The 25625-nt window shown below is 31.7% G+C and overlaps 2 protein-coding genes across 2 annotated transcripts; one reads left to right on the top strand and one right to left on the bottom strand.

Moving 5' to 3' along the window:
• Positions 1–2289: 2289 nt before the first annotated feature.
• On the bottom strand, positions 2290–2805 carry LOC108327340 (xyloglucan galactosyltransferase MUR3). Its single transcript, XM_017561056.1, has one exon. The coding sequence runs from the start codon at positions 2803–2805 to the stop codon at positions 2290–2292; it is 516 nt and encodes a 171-aa protein (XP_017416545.1).
• A 17861-nt stretch (positions 2806–20666) lies between these two features.
• LOC108327713 (protein OCTOPUS) lies at positions 20667–23189 on the top strand. Its single transcript, XM_017561404.2, has one exon. It carries the CDS (start codon positions 20951–20953, stop codon positions 22946–22948), a length of 1998 nt encoding a protein of 665 aa, XP_017416893.1. The 5' UTR covers positions 20667–20950; the 3' UTR covers positions 22949–23189.
• Positions 23190–25625: the final 2436 nt, after the last annotated feature.

The raw sequence follows: 25625 nt of genomic DNA, 5'->3' as shown, positions 1-25625 counted from the left end.
TTATGGCCCTCTGTCTATTTTATGTTTTGTTGAGGGTGATTGGAAATGGTTCTTGATGAGCTTAAAGCCACGTTTGAACAGTGGAAAATGATAAAGTGGTTTTTTTGGTCGAAAACAATGATAAAATCCTTAAACATGTCCTTTTCTGCAATGACTTGCTTTCATGAGTTGCCAAGATTCTTCACCCAATTATTTTTGTTAAATGCAAAGGTAAATTGTTTGAAAGCTTAACTTTTTAGAGTTCTCAATTGCTAGTCAAAACCCAATTACCATGTTCTCAATTGAAGTGTCACTCAGTTTGCTTCCATATATATTTGTGTGAATCACTTTTGTCCTTTTCATTTGGGGCAAGAAAATAAATGTACCTGCACAATACCTGTTGCTAACAATTTTCCTTTTTATATTTTAGTATCTTCTATTCCCAATGTTATTTCAAAAGTAACTATATCCAAAAATCAAAATAAAAAAAATACTATAACACTAAAGTCAAACATAAGAAAACCATTACTAGGTGATGGATAGTTACAAATATATGATTTATTTTTAAATGTCCTTTGTATAGTAATTTAAGCAAGGTAAATGATCAATAAACATAGTATTTAAGTAATAAGTGACTTTATATTTAACTCAATTTATAAAATTAATTTATAAGATAAAGTTTACTAATATATTTATGATAATAGTTAACATAAAATGTCTACATATTTGATAGACTAGATACATGAAAACTTATATATATATATATATATATATATATATATATATATATATATATATATATATATATATATATATATATATAAAATAAGGGTATTTGTTAGATAAGTTTGAACAAATTTATTTGATTAATATAAATAAGATTTTATGAAGTTGAATTCAATTTTATTAAATGTAGATAATTTTTTTTGACAAAAATTAAATTAATGATTTAGGTTTAATACCCAATTTTGTTCCTAGTTTGGTTCGGAAATCTCAATTTAGTTCCTTATTAGAAAAGTAATTGTAATGGATCCTTACTTGTATATTTGTGAGTCAAGTTAGTCCCTTCCGTTAAATATAAGCAAACGGCGTTAATAAGATGATGATGTGGCAATAGTTAGTGGTTAGGTGTCAAAACGCAATAGTGTACGTGCTTACGTGGTGTTGAATTAGAGAAGTTTGGATTTTATTAGAAATTGAATTTATTTTAATTGGGGATAAATTGGCAGCTGAACTCATGTGGGAACGATGGGGTACCTTGCACCTGAACTCACACGAACGGGGAAACCCACCACCAGTTCTGATGTTTACGCTTTCGGAGTGTTATTGGAGGTGGTGTGCGGGAGGAGGCCCATTGAGGTGAAGGCATTGCCGGAGGAGCTAGTGCTGGTGGATTGGGTCTGGGAGCGGTGGTGCATGGGGGCGCCACTTGCGGTGGTGGACCCCAGGTTGGGTGGGGCGTTTGATGAGGTGGAAGTTTTGGTAGTGATTAAAGTAGGGTTGTACTGTTCCACGGAGGCACTAGAGAAGAGGCCCAGCATGAGGCAGGTGGTGAGGTATTTGGAGAGGGAGGTGTAAAGGAAATCAGAATACTCTCATTTGTCAACTGAATCAAAGAGTAGATTTCATTGTGCGCCCAATTTTTGTTTCTAATTCTAAATAACACAACAATAAGGGATCAGAAACAAGAGTTTTTCAAATCAGAATCAAAAAATAACCGTAGTTTTCATTAGATGCATGCTTTATCGGGCCATGTAATTAACCAATCAAACAGATGAAGGCCTGAAACAGTATATTAATACCACCCAATATGTTTGCATCATTTGGCTAAAAAAAATAGATAAACAACTAGTAAAATATAGCAACCGAAAACATTTTTTTTCACGGTTATCAAAATAGAGTAATCTATTAACCACAATCCAAATAAGGCCACTAACAATGTAGGCAACTCTGATAATGCAGCTGCCAAATGATATTATCATTCATTGAACACTTCCGCTCATTGACATAATTTTGTTTATATTTCCTATATGAATCAAGGGGAGAAAATATAAAGTAACAAAGAAATTATTAATTTAGGCCAATACATCTAGAAATACATATGACAGATATCAGGAAAAAAAATCTATATAACAAAACTGTAGAAAGCAGCGATATCTCTCCATGCTAGTGGTTTTCAACGAGAAAGCCTGCTCAATAAACTCAGGTACATGCACTGGAGTAAGATCGTAGCAACAATCCAGCAATTATTTTATAGCTTTAATTCTTCCCTAATTCAGGGAAACCATTTGAGTCAGTAATAAAATACATCTAAGAACCTACAGATGCAATTTTTACCTCCCCTGCCCGAATATCGTCCTCTGGAATGAACACCGAGTACTTAGTATAATTCTTGGGAAGGTGCCAAGTGTATTGAGTGTAAGCCGAACCCAGATGAAAAAACACAGGTATACACCCAACTAGCATTGAATCAAAAGCAGATCGTCGGGTATAGGAATCCCCTTGAGGCTGAAGGCAGAAAAGTGACCCTTGAAATATCTGCACTATGCTGCTCGGGGAATCACATTTACTCTCACCAAAATCACACTCCAACAACTTACCCACCTTGGATCTCTTACACTGATCAATAATCTGCCCCCGAATCGATTTCGGGTTATCCGGACGTGGAGCCCCGGCGAAAGAAAACAACCACTTCCTCTCCAACCTCCGCATCCTCTCCTGCCAAATGAAGACATCATCATCCTTAGCAGGGTGAAAATAGGTGGGATAAGGAATCCCAAAATCATTCGCATTCCAAGGACTCGACTCCACCACAAGCATGGACATGTTCCGCACCGCAGGTAGAAACAAAAGCTTGTTCCCCCAATCCGATTCGTACACTATTGCGTTTTGACACCTAACCACTAACTATTGCCACATCATCATCCCATTAACGCCGTTTGCTTATATTTAACGGAATGGACTAACTTGACTCACAAATGTACAAGTAATGATCCATTACAATTACTTTTCTAACAAGGGACTAAATTGAGATTTCCGAACCAAACTGGGGACAAAATTGGGTATTAAACCTATGATTTATTAGTGTAATATGCTTAATTGTGTTAATAAAAGTGAAAGTTTGATTTCATATTAGTTAATAATAAAACTTATTAAATTATCAATTATTAATTTTATTTTTTGAAGAGTCGTGTGTTGAATTAGATTTAGAGATTCTACATCTCTCGTATAATCATCAACTCACACATAGTCACATCCTAAAAACAAAGTCATCATCATATAGTAGGATAAATCCTATAAGGTTCTTTTTCACATCGCACTCGAGATTATAAGAATATTTATCAACTCTCACCATCTAATATTTTTCTTTATGTAAGTTTACTATTAATAGAGTGAAGATAATCTCGTCAATGAATTATCGTTCAACACATATCCTACAACAATTCAATACAATACTTCTTTCTTGAAAATAATTACATTTACATCATACATAAATCAAATCAACAAGACATGATAGATTATGACACATACCCTGACTCTACTCGTACATAGACTACCATTAGATTATGGCTAAACCATGGCTTTAGTCAACCACACATCCCACAAAATAATAGATTATGGTTGAACCGTAACTCTACTGCAACCCACTCATACAAAACAATAAATTATGACTAAATTATGGCTCTACTCGGTCACAAACCCATATATTTTCATTTCTAAATCTTAAAACATTGATTTTAATATATAACATATTTTTCTCACTCAATGATAAGCTCACCTAGCAAAACATCTTTGGAGGTATACTTGTCTAGTGGACAATTGATTCGTTCAATGACAAATCTCCTTTGACTCCCTAGATTTTAATTAAAAGAATTTTGCTCAATGAGAGGATTGAATCACCCAATGAGTACGTACTGAAAGCTAATTTTATAATAATTCACTTAGCGAGACCAAACTTACGCCAACCACCTTGATCTGTCTGAATTTTAATTAAAATAAAATTTTCTTAGCAAACAATTTACTTGTATATCAATCTAAACACCTAGAGACCCAATGAATCTTGAGTCATGTACGAGTGAATGAATGAATGATTGTGTAATTTCAAAAAATTTGACAAATATATTATTTATTCTATTGACTCTAATTGGTATTGTTATCTTTTTGACAAATCAGGTGCATTTTAATTTTAAAATATGGTACCATGAGTCAATTTAACCAAACTAATCTATTTATATCAATTTATTCATTAATCACATAACAATAATCCTAAAACACGTAAAACTTTAAAAAATTGACTTAAAAAATAAAAATAAAAGATGAACTTATTCAAAGAAGATTCTAATTAACTAGAATTGTTCTACTATACCAAATGGTTTCCAATCTTAAAAGAAGGAATTGTTGATAAAAGAACACTTAAAGAAAAATCACAGAAAAAATAATAATTTTAAAAGAGACGTCGACGATAATCTTTTAAAAAAATAATATTTAAATAATAGATTTTTCTACTAATAAACTTGACATTTTAATAATTTATTTAAGATACTACTTCTATTATTTTAAAGTATTTTATAAATCTTTTCATTGCTAAAGTTGGACATGTACACATTAGACTAATAATTTATCTTAAAACACTATAACATCTCTATGACATTCACAATCCGTAAGTCAAAGTTAGGCATACCCATTCTACTTATTCATATCAAAATTTTGAGCGAATCAAATATATTAACAATATAGAGAAATAGATAATGTATCTCTATTTTTGAAAACAATATTCAGTTTGAAATAGTTTAAAACAATTTAGAAAACTAAATAAGAGTTCATTTAGTTTGTTAAGGCCAATTAATTTATAGTGAAATTTCGTTTGAAAAGTTGGATCTTACACTTAAATCACCGTGACAGCACACCTACATAAGCTTTCTTCAATGCAAGAATCGTGTATGGATGGATACATATGTTACAAGACAAAATGCATCTCTATGTATTCTAAAAGTTATAATCACTCACTTTTTTAACTGTATACATTTTTAATTCTAATTAAAAATACATAAATTTGCTTAGGTAATTATTAACAAATTGATTATAATAGAATAAAATTTAGGTGTGTTCATTGCTATGAATGAAATTTATCATTATCATACATTGACTATTGATAGACATTTAACCACCAAATGTTAGGAAAAGATTTACCATTGAGGACACAAAAATAATCCCAACATTAAAGCTTAATCACACTCAAACAGGGCTGTTATTTGATTCAACAATATTAACATATAAAGTAAATTTAGTTAAAACTGATTAACTATTAAAAAAAGAAAAAGCTAGAGTACGAGTTAACATGAAATGATAAATAACACAAGTAACTTTAGCATGGAATTGATTCCTTGCAACCTAGGTTCATAACATAATTATTATTAATAATCATGTTTCGTCAATGTTATGATACTACTAAAAGTACTATGTTACCACGGTAATTTTATCATTGTTTTGGAATTATTAAGGTTCTGACACGCTGTTCATATTCCAGTTTTCCAAAACAAAGCTCAAAATATTGAAACATTGAGAATTTCAGTTGTTCTTTTCAATTAGAAAATGACAAAATCTTAAAGAAGCATGGGAAAGCTCATTCTCACTGTATAAAGGGTTTTGGAGGGGACAGAACCATTAGTCTGCTACCGAATCTTCAGTTTCTCACTAAAAAACAGAAAACAAGATTAAAAAATTTGGCTCTCCAAATCACGAAGTGTTATCTTCTTGTAATCTTTGTTTTGCATGCTTCAATAGTACTAATCAACCACTTTCCATCTCACATAATAAAAAATTAGCACACCAATTTCTCTCTAAATTATCACATACTACTTTATACTAATAAGATTCCTTATACCATTGTATCATTTTCCTTAAAACAGTGGCATTAGTAGTTTTCTTTAATTTGCTATAATTAGAGCTATAACATATATAAACGGTATATAAAAAAAAGAGAAATCAAAATTTGAAATGTGTTAAATATTTCTGGATTGTGTTTTACATTTTTAGTGATATTAAGCATTGTTTTTATGAATTAGTAGATGATTATTGTTTGTATCAAAATTTGTCCATTAGTCTTTGAGGTAGAATGAAAGATTTTTAATGGTCAGATATATGATTTAGAATTGTATTAGTTCAGACTAAATAATAAGAAACACAACAAATTTTGTAAAGATGTTTTTGGCATTCAAGTAAAGTAGGTTGTTACTGGTAAAAGTAAGAGAAGTGAGTTAGTATAATGTTGTGTGACAGCTATAGTGTTTGAAATTGAAAGTTGTTGTGACATGAGAGATTATGTGTATATCATAAATGAATGATGGTGAAGGAAATAAAAAATATTGGAAACTGTGGTCACAATACACACATGCAGATAAATTGTCAAAGAATAGTAATATAGTGGTCTATTATTGCACACACAAAAATTGGAGATGTAACGTTGGTAGACTATGATGTTTGAAACGCGAAGGAGGCAAGAAGAAAACATAAATACGCAGAGTCCATTGAAAAAGCGAAGATGTTGAAAAGAATGGGAATTTGAAAGATGAAAGGTGAGATGGGGCCACAACCTAAAGGGTAGAATTTTTGTCCCAAAACATATACTTATAATATGTGTTCCACCAAATACTACAACACATGCATATGCCTATCCACTTTAAATGTAGGGATTATCATATTCAGATAAACCAACCAAATTAGCTGATTAAGTTTAGAAAGACAAAGCAAAGGAAAGGAAAGGGTAAGGGTTTGGGGTGTGACATGCATGCATAGATTGAGAAAGACAAAAACATAAGAAAACCATTTTGTTTGGTGGAAAAGGAAAGGAAGGTATAAGAGGAGAGAGAGGACAGCTGAACACTTTACGCTTCATTTCACACGTACCGATCAATGTGAATACACTGTCTAATCTATTATCTTATCAACACACCACATGCATTACGTATTTGGTCCAACTCCACTTTGTCTTTCTACCATTATATATTTTCGTTACCTTTAAACTCATTTCGTAAACAATTAATAGCTTTAAAATATTAAAGAATTTTATTTTATTTTCGTACATTCAGAAAATTTATTTTATGTTTTTAATTGACTAGGAATTATATTCTGAATATAATTTACTTTTTAAATAATTATTACATTGTCAACAACTTTAATTTACTTATATGTCTAGTAATTTGTAACTTGTTAATGTTTTTAGGCAATATATTTTAAGTATATTGAATGTTAAATATGTTTGGTTGTTGTAAAATAAAGCTATTTTTCGAAAAAAATTTGTGGTATTCTTTTTAAGCGTTATCGACTGATCAAAACTGAAATTACAATAAGTATTTCAATAAAAAATACTTCGTATTTGATTTTTAAGGGTGGAGATTATGTTAAATGACTTTTTTTTCAACACACCTAAAAGAATTATTGATGGTTTTTATGGTTGGTACTCGTAGGTTACACTAAAATTTCATCGATAAATATTTTTTTACAAATTATTGATGGAAATTTTGTTTTGTCAATAATAATATTATCAGAAATATTTATCGACAATCAATATTTGTCGATAAATACATGAGCGAATATGGTGCATTATCAACCGATAAATTTGTTGGTAAAGTTCATCAAATCTTGAAATTATTGGAAAATAGAACACAAACTTTAATAGAATAGTGTTTTTGTCTTTGACCTACATCAATTGTATGATATCGAGATTGACCATAAAATTTGTATTCAATTAAGGATGCATCAGTTTTGCCAGTGTCATTTCATAGAAAAGCATGCAACTATTGAAACAACAATTAATTTTCTTGGCTTCCAATCTCAACCTAGAAACACATCTCTTGGCTTCATAATTCTTTTACAAAATTATTTGGTGGTGTCATATCTAAAAGGATTTTTGAAATGAAATCCAATACTTGATTGGGAACGTTCTAATTATATTTGCAAGCCGTAAATCTAATACATACTAATAGTTTTGACTTTGTTTCTCTTTTGAATACATGTTCATTTGTCTCTACCAATAAATTGTAAAACCTAGGGATGACAAAAAAAAATCTGCACCGACGAATAAAATCCATTACAGATAATTGATACCCGCGGGTTGCGGATAGTGGATATTTTAATATCTGCTTATAAATGGGTCGAGTGCGGGTATTATACTACTCGACCAACAGGTATCTGTTTCCCGTAAAATATAAAAATAAAATTTTAATTTATATTTTATTTAATTAAATTTAATTTAAAATAAAAATTTATATTTTATTAGATTAAATTATATTAAATTAAATTTTAATTTATATTTTATTTTATTTATAATAAATTTTATATATTATTTTGTAATTTTATTTTAAAAATATATACAAATATATAATTTTAATATTTGTAGGTATCCGCAGATACCTGCGAGTTTTTTTGAAACGAGTATCCGTGCAAGGGGGCGAGTTGTGGGTGGAGTTTTCATTTTGCGGGTCAGGTTGCGGGTAGGCTCTTTTCATACCTGACATGACCCGTTGTCATCCCTAGTAAAACCTCTGAGTGACTTCATTTGGAGACTCTTCTAAATAACTATTTTCTGCCTATTCTATTTCAACATGTCGACTAAGAGCGTTATTCACCATCTCTAGCATATACATACCTTGATCTGTCTCAGATGTCTATACAAAACTCTTTAAATAAGAGGGCTCCCAATTTTCATGTGTAGTCGAGGTAGAGGGAACTTCTTCACCATGAAATATCTAAAACTTGTAATTTGGCATGAATCTTTTTTCGTATAAGTGAACTTTTACCACTTCATCTTTCAAAATTTTAGTACATTCGCACTTCATGCGTAGGCATATAATCCCTCCATCAAGAGCATAATATTTATATTGTCGAGCCGTCCAAACAAACTTCTCAACTCATACGACAAAAGTTTCCTTCAAACCTTTCCTGCCACTATAACAATGCTTACATATCCAACCACGATGGATGGGCTCTTGGCCATGTTATGTGACAACTCAAAAGGAGGAAAATGTTCAGTGAATTAAAGATGACTATAGGTTCACAAAGAAAAGAAAACTAAAAATGATCTTTAATCTTTCTTGAAATCTAAGCAATAAATCGCATGCAATGAAAGCAAAAGAGATAAGGAAAGAAATAGAAACACAAGGTTTATACTAGTTCGACCTTAATGCCTACATCTAGTGTCCTTTCAATCAACTGGAGATTGAAAGTCAATTGCACTATAAAGATCTGAGTTTTTACACTAACGCTTTACACAATGACCAATCTGTCAAAATGTAAATCACTTCTCTAACTCACTAATCTAATATAGCCAATAACAAGACCATGCATCACGAACAATCTTCTTCTGCAATCACCCCTTTGAGACACCTCTCAAAGTACAAAGAACTTCTCGCTCTTCTTCCTGGCCGCACGCACAGGGAACAACACAATTCAAGATTGCCAAAAACAAAATTTGATCTGTCAAGAGTACACTTCAGTAGCGTAGTAGTTGATCAATGGTGAAAACCAAATTTGTTCTTCAAGAAACCTTCAAGATAATCATGTTCTTTGTATCTTGTTTCTCGGAGCGTCTCAACACACTTGTAACTCTTTTCTCAATTCACAAATATCATATATGAAAGTTTAGAATTATCAAAAGTCTAATTGAATGCACATTTAATGTAATCGATTGCTAATAAATGTTAGTCAAAATATTTGAAAAATATGATTGTTATCACTGTTATGACTTATCTTGAAAACAATTTTCAAATAATAACAAACTTAATTGATTACATAAACAATGTAATCGATTAAGCTATACACTTAAACAGATTTTGAAAACATTTTCACTTCAAAACTCATCACAACACGTTTCAAAAATATGTTTGCAAAGACACAAGTTTTAATCGATTATTCACTTAATGTAATCGGTTAAAACTTGTTGTTTTGCCATAGTTTAAAACATAAGCTTTCTGATGAACTTAATTGATTACAACATCATTATAATCGATTATTTCATACAGAGTTGCTTTGTGCTTGTGGTTTTATCACCTTAAAATATTTAGTATGCATACAAAAGATATAAACATAATTAAGATCACATTAGTATGGAGACCAATCAACATGTCATCATATTATCAATCATAACGAAACATTTACATACCAACATATGTATCAATCACAAATACACATTTCTGTTGTGTCATGAAAACATATATGTGTTGTTACAATCAATTGTCATCATCAAAAACCAAACATATAAGGGATTGGGCTTAGCACTCATATTGCTCCCCTTATCAACAATTAGTAACTTCTTATAATACTCCAAATAAAGATAAAGTTCTCAACTCTTAAGTGATGAATGAAAAATCAAAATTAACAATGCAGAAGATTTATGGTTTAAATGCATGTAACAAGTCTACTATGATCTATTAATATGAGATATGCACTTACAGTTCAAACAAATATGTGAGAAATAAAAGTCATAGTGCATTCCTATAATTATTATAATAATAAGTACGGAATAAAAAGCTAAAATGAATCATCGAAAAACAAATTTATTTAAGTATATTTGTGAGTTGAGTTTAACGTGAAATTGAAATTGAGATGTGTCAACACCCAATTTCATCTAGGTAAATAAATTAATTTTTAAAATAAAAAAATAAAAAAGAAATATGATTTCAATTAATGGTAGGTAAAAAAGACAAAAAAATTAAATAAATTTTCTTTAAATTTTCAAACTTTAACTTTAGCACAAAAATAATAAAAAATATAATAATAATAAAATAAAATTTCCCAATTTGTTTTAAATCCATTTTGTGAGCCCAACAACTCAAGGGTTTTTTATACATATCCTCACATGCTTTTTCCATTTTTTTTCTTTTGATTTAGACATTATATTATGTCTTAATATTATATGTGTTTTTCTTTTACATCTATTTTTGATATTTTCTTCTAGGGGCATTATTTTTAATATTAATAAATATCTCATTTTAAAGATCATAAAAAAAATGTCTTTCCTTATTTCTTTTGGTATTGATTTGATTCTTTGTCTCATGTCCATTTTCAAATTTCTTTTTGTAAAATAAAATACATAAAATTAATTAAACAATATTAAAAAACTAAAAGCTATTTTCTTTTTTATTTTGATGTCTTTTTGACCATTCACGTCATGTACGCTCATTAAATACATTTAGAAAATAAGAAAAAAGTCTTTCTTTTTAACATTTTAAAGGTATGAGTACTCGTGTGACTATCCATCTCAGCCTAATACTTATTATCTTCATTTTTTGTCTCAATCATGACAAAAATACAAAAAAAAAGTCCAAAATCTTCAAAAACTAAAAAACATCAACATTTTCAAACAAACAATCTTTTATAAAGAATTATGTAACCCTAAATTCTAATTTTACATGATAATACGTACGTAGGAGAAATGTCAATCCTTGTCGGACCCAAAAAACCAACAATTTTCTTTTCTTTATAGTGCTATTTTTGGGGAAAATTAAACATTGTGAAAATCACATCAACTTCGTACATTTAATTAAAGATATTACCTTTGGGTAGGCGCGATATGATGCTAATACCTTTCTTACATGTAACCGAATCTCGAACCCAAAATCTAGTTTTCGTCACTAGTGCAGCGTAGCGAAAGGACAACAGTTGTTTTTGAATATACGCTTCGGTTTTAGAACCGCGACATATATAGGTGAGGTAAAAAGGTATGACACTTTAGGTCGCGGTTCCAACCGAGGTAATAACCTGGGGATATGACAGCGGTTATTGCTTGAACCGCTGCCAAAACCCTGTTTTTTTATTTTCGTGTAACCTTTGGCCTCGGTTTTACCACAACCGAGGTAATAACCTGGGGATATCACAGCGGTTCCTACTTGAACCGCGGCCAAAATCCTGTTTTATATTTTTTTACAATCATACAATTATTCTACAAAATTACAATCATACAATTATACAATATATTCAACGTACAATCAATTCAATCATACAATCAAACAATTAATAAACATTCAAATTATCAATTCAAACATTCAATCATACATAATTATTCATATTCAACCTACAAAAAATTAAAAATTAACAAAATGACACTAGTGGAAAAATAGCGTATAACGTCACGCGTTTAACGTCTAACCACTAAATAACCAACGTTAAAAATGACCGGTGACAATTTTGTAAATAAATGCAATTATTAAACGTCGTTTAGAATTATAATTCGACATAAGACGATATAAAACGTCGAATGCCTCAGCGTTATACGTCAAAAGGCCAGTGAATTCAATAAAAATTTGATCGGGAGATTAAAAATTCATCCACTTTATCTTTAGCACGCGAGAGCCTCTTTTCTGCTCAAACTTTTCTCGAACGAAGTTTGACGACCATCACATGTAATCTTTCTTTCATTTGATACAAATGCATGTTAATTAACTACCTTAGGTATGATTTTCGTTTGTTTTCACCGATTATTTACGTGTTCTTGTCCTTCATAGGCGCATTTTGCTTTCTTTCTCACTGGTGGCAACACTTTATTCCGATGAACCCACCTTTTAAAGGTTAGTTTTCATTTTTGTTTTGAAGAACTTATTTGTTAAACTTGTTTGTTGTTTTTTTTGTTGAATTTGTTTGTTGTTGTTTGGTTGAACTTGTTTGTTGTTGTTGTTTGATTGAACTTGTTTTTTGTTTGATTGAACTTGTTTGTTTTTTGTTATTATTTGTTGTTGATCCTATATTACCGTTCATAGTTCTGCTTTTCAGGTTTCGTAGCATTGTTAAAAAGGATTACAGTTAATTAAAAAAATAACAAAAATTGATTAACGTCGTATATGTTCAAAATTCGACATTAAACTAATGTCATATATTGACAAAATGCGACGTTAAATTAACGTCAAATTTTTTAAATTCGACATCAATTTAACGTCTCCCGATATGACGTCGTTCTCGAATTCGATGTGAAATGCCAAAAATATTCGACGTTGTACGCTGTTTTTGTACTAGTGTGAAAATTAATAAACAAAATAATACAACCTGGGAGCGTGAAAAACCACACAATAATGGAGAAGATGGAACAACCCGCAGTCTGAAACGAAACAAATTTAAAAGAAAAAACACAATACCTACAAAAAATACAACAAAACATAAGTTTGATAATCCAAATCAATAAAAAAACGTATCAAACCAACCCAAAAACTAAAAAATAACGAAAAAACTACAGCGACCAAAGCCAAATTTGATCGAATACAAACGTAGGTGATGAAAAATGAGGAAGGAAGTCCTTCTTCAATGACAACGGCGGCGCAACGGTGGCGTAAGGAAGAAGGGAGAAAGATCGCGGCGACGTAGAAGAAGAAGAAGTTGCAGAGAGAAATCGCTGGAGAAGAAGAACTGTTCGCGTTCGAGGAAGATGAAATTGTTCACTCTCTGTAATATTTTTTTAACCTAATCAAATGTTACTACCTCGGTTCATTAGAAAACCGGGGTAATAGAGGGGATACGGCCTCGGTTCCCAACTTAACCGAGGCCTATTTTCCTAAAACAAATTAAAATTGATCTGAAATGACAATTTTGAAATTTTTTTCAACCTTTATGTCGCGGTTCCCCGCTTAACCGAGGCCTATTCTCTTAAATATTTAAAATTTGTTCACTTCTGGGGATAGGCCGCGGTTCCCCTAAGAATCGAGGCCTATTCCCTAACGCTCTGACTCCAAATTTATTTAAGGACTGCCTTGGGGAGAATGTCAGAATTTTGCAGGGACAATAGGCTGCGGTTCCCCTCAGTACCGAGGCCTATTCCCCTACAAATTTATTTCAGGACTGACTTGGCGGGAATGTGAGAATTTTGCAGGGACAATAGGTTGCGGTTCTCCTTAGAACCGAGGCCTATTCCCCTACAAATTTATTTCAGGACTGACTTGGCGGGAATGTCAGAATTTTGCAGGGACAATAGGCTGCGGTTCCCCTCAGAATTGAGGCCTATTCCCCTACAAATTTATTTCAGGATTGACTTGGCGGGGATGCCATTTTGATAATTTGGATAGGTATTGGGACAACAAAAGCTAAATTTAGATATTTGTACACTCTAGTTTCACTTTGTTGTGTAACTCTTTTGCTTCTGTGGTCTTTTTTAAGGTTTGTTAGCAACTTAATCTTACTACAAATGATCTTGTTATATTTTTAGATATGTAAAGTTTGTACTTTGATGCATGGTTAATACTATCTATTGAATTGTATGGTGTACGATGAGGATGAGTATGTATTGATCAAGAGCATGATAGATGGACGTAATTCCATAACTCTTGTAGAGAGATTCTAAGGTGGTGCCCTATAATGTAGATGTTGATGTAGGAAGCTCAGTCTTGGGGGTTATCTTGATGCTCTAATAATCGTTCCATCTCAAGTAGAGAAGGAGATTATGTGGTGAGGAGTATGAGTAGGTTCTAGTCTATGGTTTGGTGTTCTTTGTCCATTGGTGGTTGATAGACTAATCTTGTGTGGTAGCTCGGGGGGTTAGTTATTCCACACTACAAGTGTACAACCTATCATAGCTCGACATCAATACTTGTATCCGGATTTGTCAAGTCTAGAATATGTATATATATGCTTAGGTTCTTGTTTGATTTTAAAATAAAATGTGTTGTATGCTGAATTCTAAATTGCATGATTTGACTTTTTTACACTATTAGCTTGTGTACCCTTTTGTCTTTGTTTGTTTGTGTGTGATTGTTTTTTCTTTTGCAATGATCACCTTAAATGATGCGAGCTTAGGAGAAAGTCCTTCTAGTTGATCTAGCCAAAGTAGTGGCATAGTTAGGTTTTAGTTCTTAAGGTGTAAGTCTTCAACTTCAGAAATGTCAAATTTTTGGTCAGTTATTACATTTGTAACACTTATTTTAATAGTTTTATACTAGTAAAATGAGATGTTATAATTACTTTTACTTATTCATTAATTTTTGTATATTTAGAGTGGAATTGACTCACCAAATTTTTTATATTTTGTTTTGTGTTAAGTTAGAGTTAGCTTAATCGATTCTAATAGTGCTTTTGTTTTACCCCGTTAATACGAAACATTCTTGATTCTCATACCATATCATTTTAAATTACTAAAATGCTTATTCTTATTTTATATTTATACAATTGTGATGTCTTTCTTCATATTTGACATTAGAGTAAAAAGTTGAGTATTTTTTTATATTGAACATTTAATAAATGATAATAAATGGTGTCCGTGTTTGCAGTTTTGATATATAATTTAAAAAATTTAATTCTTTTACGAAAAAATTATTGTGTTAATAATTTAGTTATTTTAACTTTAATTAATAAAGAGCAATATAAGTATTTTAATGTTTTAATTTCAATGTATTAAGTTTTTTCATATAAATATAATTAATTTATATTTGGTAAATAATAACTTTTATTATGAATTTGATGTCATTCTCATATTTTGTATTTTCTATTTTTTTTTCAGTAAATTTTAATATAATAATAAATTGTTAATAAATTTTAAATTGTCAGCTTAATTGAGATGTGAAAGTTTATAACAATATTTATAATAATTTTATTTAAAAATATTAATAATATCTATTTATTGTGGCGATTTTTATTTTTTATAAAAATTTATTTAATTAATAATTATAATAGTAAAGAGGTATAAATTAAGATAGAGATAAACAAAAATTTAAACAATAAACATTTATTTTGATATGAGAATAAAATAATCAGAATGACACTAAGGTGAACCCTTCCCCATCTTTATTCTTATTAATACATTCCTATATCTAAAATAAAAAAGAAAAGATTAAAAAAGAATACACATAATGTAGAATAAACATACATGCAGGTCCCCATTGAGTAGAGTACTTCACCCCTTTCTTCTGATGGGAAAACCTGCCCCAAGGGTTTTTTCTATAGCTCTGGCCACCTTCTTATTCAATATTCATTGGCTACCCAATGAGCCACGCGTGCAGGTTTGGAGTCACACGCAGAGAAAATAAGAAGACGACATTAATGAGAACCCGTGACACCAGCAGAAAACAAAGGAGGTTGCATTGTGCATGGCTTTAAGGCAGAACCCTAATTGCTCAAAAAAAAGGCAACACACAGGGAATAATGAAAAAAATTTAGAAAAAATAAAAGTTTTGGTTTTGATGGTGTTTGTATTGAAACGTGAGACAGAGCAGAAGGTGCAGTGCAGTGGATTGGTGCGTTTGCGACACAAGGAAATGAATCGGCAGATCGATAGGGTTACTTGAATTTAGTATTTTCTCCATCCTCGTCATCATCTCTTGCGTACCGAGTTTTTCTCGTGACTTCTTAGCGGTGGAGCCTCGGAAACCTCATGCTCCTCATCAATCAAATATTAGGGTTTGGAATGTTTCAGATTCTCACAATTATATCACTTTTAATGTACCTCAGTCTATTAAATACTTATTAAAGAAATAATGTTTAATATTTAAAGGTTACCTGTATTCTGTATTGCAGAAGAAGGAAGATGATGAAATTATTTTGTTAAGTATTTAATACACCCAATAATAAATATGATCAATATATGTTTATATGAAACTGATAAATATATTTTAATTTCCTTTTATGGATGAAAAATGTTTTTGGTTGGTTATTGTTTCAGTTTTAAAAGTGGTTTTACCTTACATGATTTTTTTTGAGGGACTTTTGTATTTTAATTGGAAGTTTCAAACAAAAACTCTTGTTTAATTAAATATACTAATTCAAATATGCTAATTCAAGGTACTACCTACTTCTCTTTTAATATCTAATTAACTTAAAAGAGATTATATTTTTCTTTATTCAATAAATAATTTATGTTCTTTTTGTTGTCATCTAACATCATGTAATGGTAATAAGATATCTAACATGTATTAATTAATTGTGAAGAGTCATGCCATGCACTTATATAATCAAAAAAAAAAAAAAAATACCAAAGAGAGTATCAATATGTAAGAGAACTCTTCAATCCTCTCAAATTCTGATGTCCTTAATAAACAAAACAAAATCTGTTTTTAAGTTATAGGTTTAATGATATAAACTCAATCTCTAATTTATATATATATATATATATATGCTAGATTTGTGCACGTATGTGCAAATGACCACCAGAGAAAACTACAATATAAAAAAAAATTGTATGAATGTGCTGTTGGAGTGCATGGACATCCAAATCTAGACTATCACCAGATCTAAGTTAAGAAAATGTTATTGCACAAGCCTAATTATATGTGACCTTGGAGAAAATAAAATCTATATATATTAATTGAATTTGTCCAAAACTTAATCTATTTGAAAAAAGACCTGGTATATGTCAAAATAAATTTATATCTATTAGATTATTTGTTTCACTGTGAATTTAATTTGAATTAAGTTGTGTTGAAAAACAATATTTTTAATATATTAAAATGCATTCAATTATTTAATTCATAGTTAACTTTGAATATAGGAGGGTTAAATCAACTCATAAAAGTCATCATTGATTATATTGTAAGATATATAGGTTAAAAACAAACAAATTCGATTCTATTGTAATAAATATATAAAATAAAGAAATAAAGTAGTATCAATAAAATAAGCAAAATATAGAATCAAATGTATGTAATACACTATTGTAAAACTATATATCTTCTAATTAGTTGGGATGTATTTTTGAATAACTTTATTATTTTATTATTGATATTAAGTTCTAATGAAGAATCTATAGAAACAAAAGTATAAGTATAACGTTAACTATTTATTTTAATTAACCATTAATTAGTTTTGCAATTATACATTCATCTAACGCATGCGTAATTAATAAGCTAGTTCTATTTCCAAAACCTATTAATTATTAATTAGTTATAGTTGTTGTACTAATAAGAGACCATAAATACATAGACAATTAATTTGATAGGTAATTGACATTAGAAAAAAAAAACCTTAGTGGATAGAATTAGGTAGAAAAAATGTTGTTGAAAAGTTGAGATGGATGAGTTTGGCATTTGGGAAACTAGGGTTTTAATTTTATGGATAAAGCATGTTTCCTTTTGAAGTGGATGGAGGGAGGAGGTTGTGGTCTTTGATACTGTGGTTTGAAGGATACCATTTTTGTCTTTTTGGAGTGGGACTTGGTTTATTAATTTGTCTACTCTTTATAGTCTTCTACGTACTCTTTCTTCCCAAATGTGAAAAGGTACCCCAAACCCCACTCATGTCCACTTCTCCAACACACATTTCACAAAACAAACACTTTCTCACAACAATTAACATTTTTTCAAATATATTTAAATAGAATCATTAACAAATAATTTTAATTGATGTAAAATTTCCAAGAAAAATAAAATAAAATAATTTTTTGTTGATCTTATTTTATGTGTGTATGATTGATTTTGATTAAGGTTTGGGAGGAGTTTGTTGTTAGAAACTAGGACATTAATTAATCTGGCAACAAAGTTTCTTGAATGGTGTAGATCATGAGATTAAAGTGTTTAGAGTAAATAAAAGGAGCATTCTACATTTGACTTTAAATCTATTTTTGGGTATGGTGTGAGGTGGGGTTTGGGTACGTACCTTTGTGTTTGGGATACTGATGGAACCACACCTTCTTTTGCTTAACAAGCATAACCAAGTGGGAGGATTCGGAGTCTTATGGAGAAAAAGAAAACCGAAAAACAAAAAGGAACTTCAAACAGGAAAAAGAAAAAGAGAAAAAGGAAAGTGAAAGACATACAAAAAATTATACGACAAAAAGAAACTCAATGAGAGAGAAAAACAACTGTGACCAAGTTTTTCTTTTCTTTTACTCATTCTTAAAATATAGATAAGAGAAAAAAATGGAGGGGTTGTTCTAAAAGAGAAAAAAGAAAATAAAAATCTCTATATTACTCGAGTTTTATTATAAAAATCATTTTTTTTCTTTTTAAGAATTCCAAACATCAATGTTAAATATAATTTTTTATAACTTTTCTTATTTGTATTATTAGTTATAGTTGGTTTAATGTTAAAAATAGAAAAAATTAATTAGAATAATTTTAAAAAGTTAAAAAAATTAAACTAAATTGATTATATATTTTAGAAACAAAATCAAACATAATTATTTAGTAGAAATAAGGCAATTATATATATATATATATATATATATATATATATATATAATAAAATAATTACATTTTATTTAAATGTTGCTATTTATTTTCTATATAAAATAACTTTTAATATAATAAGCAGGAATTTATCTCTAAAACCAGGACTGTTTTATGCTTTTATAATTATATGTAATATTAAAAAAAAATAAGCTTATTGGATATATAGCAATTTAGAATTAGATAGTGCTGTAATTGTTTTTACTATGTTCTTTACTTTTTTTAAGTAACAAAGTGGTTTATTAAAAATATTCTTTACACTAAAAAGTGATTTTCTACTTTAATCTTTAATATTTTTAAAACTATCACTTTAATTAATTCATACAAATATAACATGAGTCCTCATCGAAAACATATCTTTATTTAATGAATGGAAATAACAAATTAGAAAATACATACTATACATTAAATATGACGACTATTCGATATCTCTAATATATTTATTTTAAAAATAATAAATGATATATACCTATTAAAAAGTGTATAGTTATTCTTAAAAATATAATAAATATATACTTTTTATTTATAAATCTAAATTAGAATTATATATATATAAAATGTCAATATAAACTATTATAAATTATTTATAAGTATTGGTAAAATATCTTTAAATATTTAAGTAAAAGATGTATGAGACACGAATACATAACCAAGTTAGAGTATGGATATATCATAAATACAACTTACACATAAATTTAATGCGTTTTGCTAACATTATTTTAACTAACATTATTATTTATTTACAATTTATTTTAAATGCCATTTATTATCATTCACTTTATTTTTATTAAAAAAAGGAAACTTCCCATTCAAAGACTCCTAATACCAACTGATAGCACAATAAAATATATTCATAAAAAACATAGTAATAAAAGAGAGTAATAACTCATGCACTTAATGTGGCATACATTTAATAACCCAGGATAAAAAGAATTATAACATTAGAGGCATTCTTAAGAATATCTTATATAATAAATGCGCCACTTCTTCCTGCAGACAAGCAAAAACACACGAATACTCAGATATATTCAATCAAATATATTACCTAAAAAAAACATATAACAGATTAAATAATTACTTAAAATAATGCTCTAATTTCCTACACATCTTTTATAAACAGCTTATGATTAAAATTACTTTAAAGAAAAATCTTACGTGAAATCATCAATTTTACTAGAACAAATTAATTTAGCTTCAAATCAACTATAATTATTCTAAACTAACTATAACCAAAAATACTAATATTTTTCATGGCATAATAACTAGTAATGAATGATGAATATATTCTTTTCATCATCGTTACATTTGACTTAATTTATTTTGATGTATTTAGTTATAGCATATTAATGACATAAACATTTAAACATTAAATAACTAACGTATATGGAAATTTGAAGACTAAAACTGTATTAGTGTATTATATATATATATATATATATATTTGTATAATAAGGTGAGTAATGTAGTAAGCAATAAAAAAATGGCTGTATTAATTAATACCGAGCAGAGTATACGTTTTCCTTTTTGATTTTATATTTATATTTAATTTCCTTCAGTCAGTCCCTCTCTCTCTATCTCTCTCTATCTCTCTCTCGCACTTCACTTTCTCTGTGTCCGTTGGAACCAAACAGTTCCTTCTCTCTCTTTCTCTGTCTTTCTCTATGCTCCTTTCTCTGTCACACACAGAACACCCTTCTCTCAATTCCTCACTCCATTTTTTCACTCTCACGGAGTTAGTTATTTACTCACAAACAAACACTCCCTAATACCTTCTTCATCTTCTTCTACTTGTTATTCAAGTGTAACATGACCACACTCGTTACTATCTCACACTACCATTCATGAATCCTACTACCACTCAACCCCCACCGCCTTCGTTGCCACCGCCGTCGCTACCACCACCGCCGCCTCAGCTCCAGCCTCACCGCCCCTCCACCTCCTGCGACCGCCACCCTCAGGAGAACTTCACCGGCTTCTGCCCTTCATGCCTCTGCGAGCGCCTCGCCGTGCTCGATCCCAACTCTTCATCTTCTTCCGCCGCCGCACGCAAGCCTCCGAGCTCCTCCGCCGCCGCTGCCGCCCTTAAGACCATCTTCCGCTCCTCCGTCGCCTCGCGCCGCCCTCCTCCATCCTCCCTCCCGGAGCTCCGCCGCACGAAGTCGTTCTCCGCCTCCAAAAACGAAGCCCTTTCCGGTTTCTTCGAACCGCAGAGAAAATCCTGCGACGTAAGAGGTCGCAGCACCCTTTTCACCCTCTTCAACCAGGAAGCAGAAGTCGAAACGCGCCACCTCCCCTCCTCCTCCGTGGTTCAGAAACCCGTCCTCGAGTCCGAAGAGGAAGACGACGACGAAGGCGACGAAGAAAAAGACAACATTGTCGTTCACGACGTAACCGACATTAAAGTTCCCGAATCTCCTCAACCCCAACCAGCTCACGCGGAAACTAGAGTTTCAGAAATCGTAGAAGAGGAATCAGAAACAGTTCCTGAACCCGCAGAAGCTGACGTGGCAGACGAAGAGGCTCTGAAGGCGATGAAGGACCACATGGATCTGGACTCACAAACGAAGAAAACCTCTGGTCGAGACCTTAAGGGAAGTTTCTGGTCCGCTGCTTCGGTCTTCAGCAAGAAGCTTCAGAAGTGGAGGCAGAAGCAGAAGATGAAGAAGCGTGAGCGGAACGGCGTCGTTGTGGGCTCCGGCACTCTGCTCCCTGTCGAGAAGCCCATTTCTCGCCAATTCCGCGAAACGCAGTCGGAGATCGCCGACTACGGCTTCGGCCGCCGCTCCTGCGACACCGATCCGCGCTTCTCGCTCGACGCCGCGCGAATGTCGTTCGATTTCGAGGAGCCGCGCGCCTCCTGGGACGGTTATTTAATGGCTAGGACTGCGCCTACTTTCGCCGTTCCTCCGAGGATGCCTACGATGATCGAAGACGCGCCGGCGCCAGTTCAGGTTCTCAGGACCGATTCCCTTATTCCCGTGGAGGAGCCTGAATATGAGGAGACTCTCACTCTTAATCTTAATCAAAATATTAATTTTAGTGTTAATCATAATGTTAATGCTAATCCTAATCTCCCTGGTGGTTCTAATCAGACGAGGGAGTATTATTCGGACTCTTCCTCGCGGAGGAGGAAGAGTCTTGATAGGTCTAATTCAATTAGAAGGACTGCTGCTGCTGTTGTTGCTGAAATGGACGAGTTGAAGAGTGTTTCGAATGCCAGTGCTACTACTAATGCTAAGGTTACTCCTGCTGCTTCTGCTGATTATGTGCACAATCCCTTGAGGGACTCCAATTTGAATTCGAATTCTTTGAGGGATGATGGTTGTGAGAAAGGGGCTTCCAAGAAGTCATCGAGCCGGTGGAGCAAGGCGTGGAGTATATGGGGATTGATTCACCGGAGAGGGAGTAAGGAGGAGGATGGTGGAGGGAATGGAAATGGGAATGGGAATGGCGTGGAGAGGTCGTACTCAGAGTCATGGCAGGAGTATCGAGGTGGGGAGAGAAATGGGGATGTTAGAGGTGGTGGTTTTAATCCGAAGATGATGAGGAGTAATAGCAGTGTGAGTTGGAGGAATGGGCAGGGTTTAGGTGGTGGAGGGTTTGGAAGTGTGAGTATGAGGAAGAGTGATGTGCAGGGGAATGGGCTTGGTGGTGGTGGAAGGAAGGGGAAGGATGAGTTTGTTGGGTTGGAGAGGAACCGGAGTGCAAGATACTCGCCAAACAGCATCGATAACAATGGTCTCCTGAGGCTCTACTTGGGCGGCCGGAGAAACGGGTCCGGGAAAGGAAGGTCGAACCAGGCACATTCTATAGCCAGGAGCGTTCTCCGGCTGTATTGAAAAGTTGAAGGTGGTCTTTGGTTTGATGCTATTAGTTAGTTAGTTACATTTGGTGCATTTGTTTGTGTAAAACTACACATGCTGCCTATGTATTCTTGATGGTTGGTTACTTTGGTTACTGGTTACTTGGTTGGTATAACAGCACCTGCAGCTGCTGCAGCTGCATCTTTCTTTTTTACAGTCAATATGATGGTTCTTTCTTCAGTTACTCTTAATAATAACAAGAATTTTAATTTTTAAACATATATGTGATGGTGGTTGTGTTGGTGACATTGATTTTGTTCATGGTGTTATGTTTTGGTTTATTGCCAGAAAAAGGCGTGACTGATAGATATATGGCGCCAGTGAAATTTGTGCTTTGTTTGCCTTTGGACTAGGCGTGTTTTCTTTTTCTGTCTTTATGCTGCAAAAGGGTGGCTGATTGGTGGTGTGAGGTTGGGGGTCTTATAATTTGGGAGCATTTGCACTTGAATTTTTGGCATGTTATGCGTTCCTGAAAAAGGGGTAGCAAGGTGGGCTCGTGCCACCTGGTTTTGCTGCTTATCATAAGTTGTAGTTTTGAGTACAACACGATAGCCGTGGTCGAGTGCTTTTACTTTTCCTTGATATCAATTAATCAAACTTTATTACATGTGAGTCACTACAGACCATGGTCCCAGCCAAACGTTACATTTGCTTTGTTCTACCGAGATATCTTTAGTCCTTTCCATGCTGGTGTAACTATAATTCGAAACTCAACATTTTTTCTTAGTTAACAATTGTGCAGAGCTTCCTTTTTCTGTATAGTGTTGTCACTTACCCTTTTTAAACAATGGTTTTCGAAGCCTGGTTCTAGTTTTTTTATGGACGTTAAGAAATCTGCAAGAGTAAAACTAAGAATTGCAGTATTTCACGTTGTAAAAGAACAATTTTGCAGTCTGTGTTGAAGCTATGAACTTTAAAACGAGGAATATTGCAACTAGCAAGATTACTTGAAGCTTGATATGCCTTTCCTTGATGTAGAGGTTATTTAGTATGGAGAAAGGTGCTTTGCTCCTATGTTCCCGTTTAAAAAATGTTACTATGAATCTGTCGATAGCAGTTTAATTCTGGTTACTTTACCAAGGGTTTTGCTTCTATGCAATGAAAAATGAAAACTGTGTCTATTAACTGTTTCTGTTTATTTGAATATCATTACTAGGACCTTTTTTTGGTTCTTTGGCGCACCCATCGATGTGCCTAATTTGTGGTTGTCCTAAACCAATTCGAGAAGGGATATTATGTCCGATACAAGGGTGGGTCTACAATAAACAATAACACAGTATGCGAGTTATGAAGAAGAAAAGGTGAGAGAAGGGAATGCTAGTTTCAATCAAGCGTATATCCAAGGTAGGCTCCTAAACTAGCACAGTGTAAATGATTAATAAGAAATTAAAAACAGCTTAGTGTATACTTCGATTTGCATTATGTGTTTGTGGACGACCAAATTAAGTCAACTTTTGCATATATCTGGAGCGTTATGCATAGATAGATGATAAACATAACCTTGATGTTTGGGTAAAAGGACTCTTTAAACTCTCAGAAGTCAAAAGAAGTGATTCTTCTACTTTATTTTTTCTTGGGAAATAAAAGAGGCGTGTATGATAAAATGGGCGTTTTCCTTTTATTAGTCAACACAGAAGCAATATAATAAAAATGATGTACAAATAGTATTATTTTTACTTCAAAGTGTTTACTTGAATGGAGAATAATTAATAAAAATCCAATGGGTATTTATAAAAATTACTCGTACTCTTTGTAGAACTTTTACTCATTAGATAAGTCTAAATCTATATTATTTGACAAAATATACTCTTGTCCTATTTTATAACCATAATTAGAAAAAGATATTGATTTATCACAGAAAAAAGAAAGTAAGAAAGAATAGCTATCGAGTTATATCCTCCCATTGATCATGCAAGTTAGTTTGCACAAGTTATTTAACTTAATTATTGAAGGTAATTGGAGTTTTAATACTTGAAAAGGCAATTAAAGTAAAAATTTAGAGTGATAACTTTGTTGTTTATGGTAATCTAATTTAGTTGAATGCTAGCATGGTGTCCAAATAATGACAGTTCTGGATCATAAGAAAATGTGTTCAATATTGCTGTTTTTAGAAATCTTTTTCTTTATTAGCTTTGTTTGAAATAATTTTAGTATTGTTATAGTGTTTTTGTTTTGCTAATTTATAAAGAAAGACGTTAAAAAGGCAATAACACATTTCATTTAATCAAAACTTGACTATATATGGATATATTTAGGCACTAAAATCATTTTTTAAATATATTTACACTTTGAGTAAAGAAAAAAACAACAACTTGGTAAAACAACTTAAAAGATAATCCAATATATTATAGTAATTATTGTTCATGCATCATAATTTAATATAATATCTAGGGTATAGCTTTTTCTATCTTGGGTTTATAACTTGGAAGTGCCTTACGTGGCCTAACTTGATCGGTGTTATCGGGACAAAATTACAAAAGAAATGAATAATGGAAATAGATGGGACCAAAATATAGGAATTTTGTTTTCAAGTACACACAAGAAACAAGAATTTGATGAAGATCTGTAATTTGATAAACAACTTATTATAATCTCTTCTGACACCAAATTTCATAACCAGTTTATTCTTTTAATGTAAATTTTTATATATTTT

Source organism: Vigna angularis, chromosome 2 (genome assembly GCF_016808095.1).
Source record: "Vigna angularis cultivar LongXiaoDou No.4 chromosome 2, ASM1680809v1, whole genome shotgun sequence".
NCBI lineage: Eukaryota > Viridiplantae > Streptophyta > Magnoliopsida > Fabales > Fabaceae > Vigna > Vigna angularis.
The sequence above is the reverse complement of the archived record's forward strand: the minus strand, read 5'-3'. Positions and strand labels throughout refer to the sequence as shown.

Bases quoted from the DNA above. Each gene is read 5' to 3' on its own strand.
- LOC108327713 (XM_017561404.2), top strand. From the start codon at position 20,951: ATGAATCCTACTACCACTCAACCCCCACCGCCTTCGTTGCCACCGCCG.
- LOC108327340 (XM_017561056.1), bottom strand. From the start codon at position 2,805: ATGTCCATGCTTGTGGTGGAGTCGAGTCCTTGGAATGCGAATGATTTT.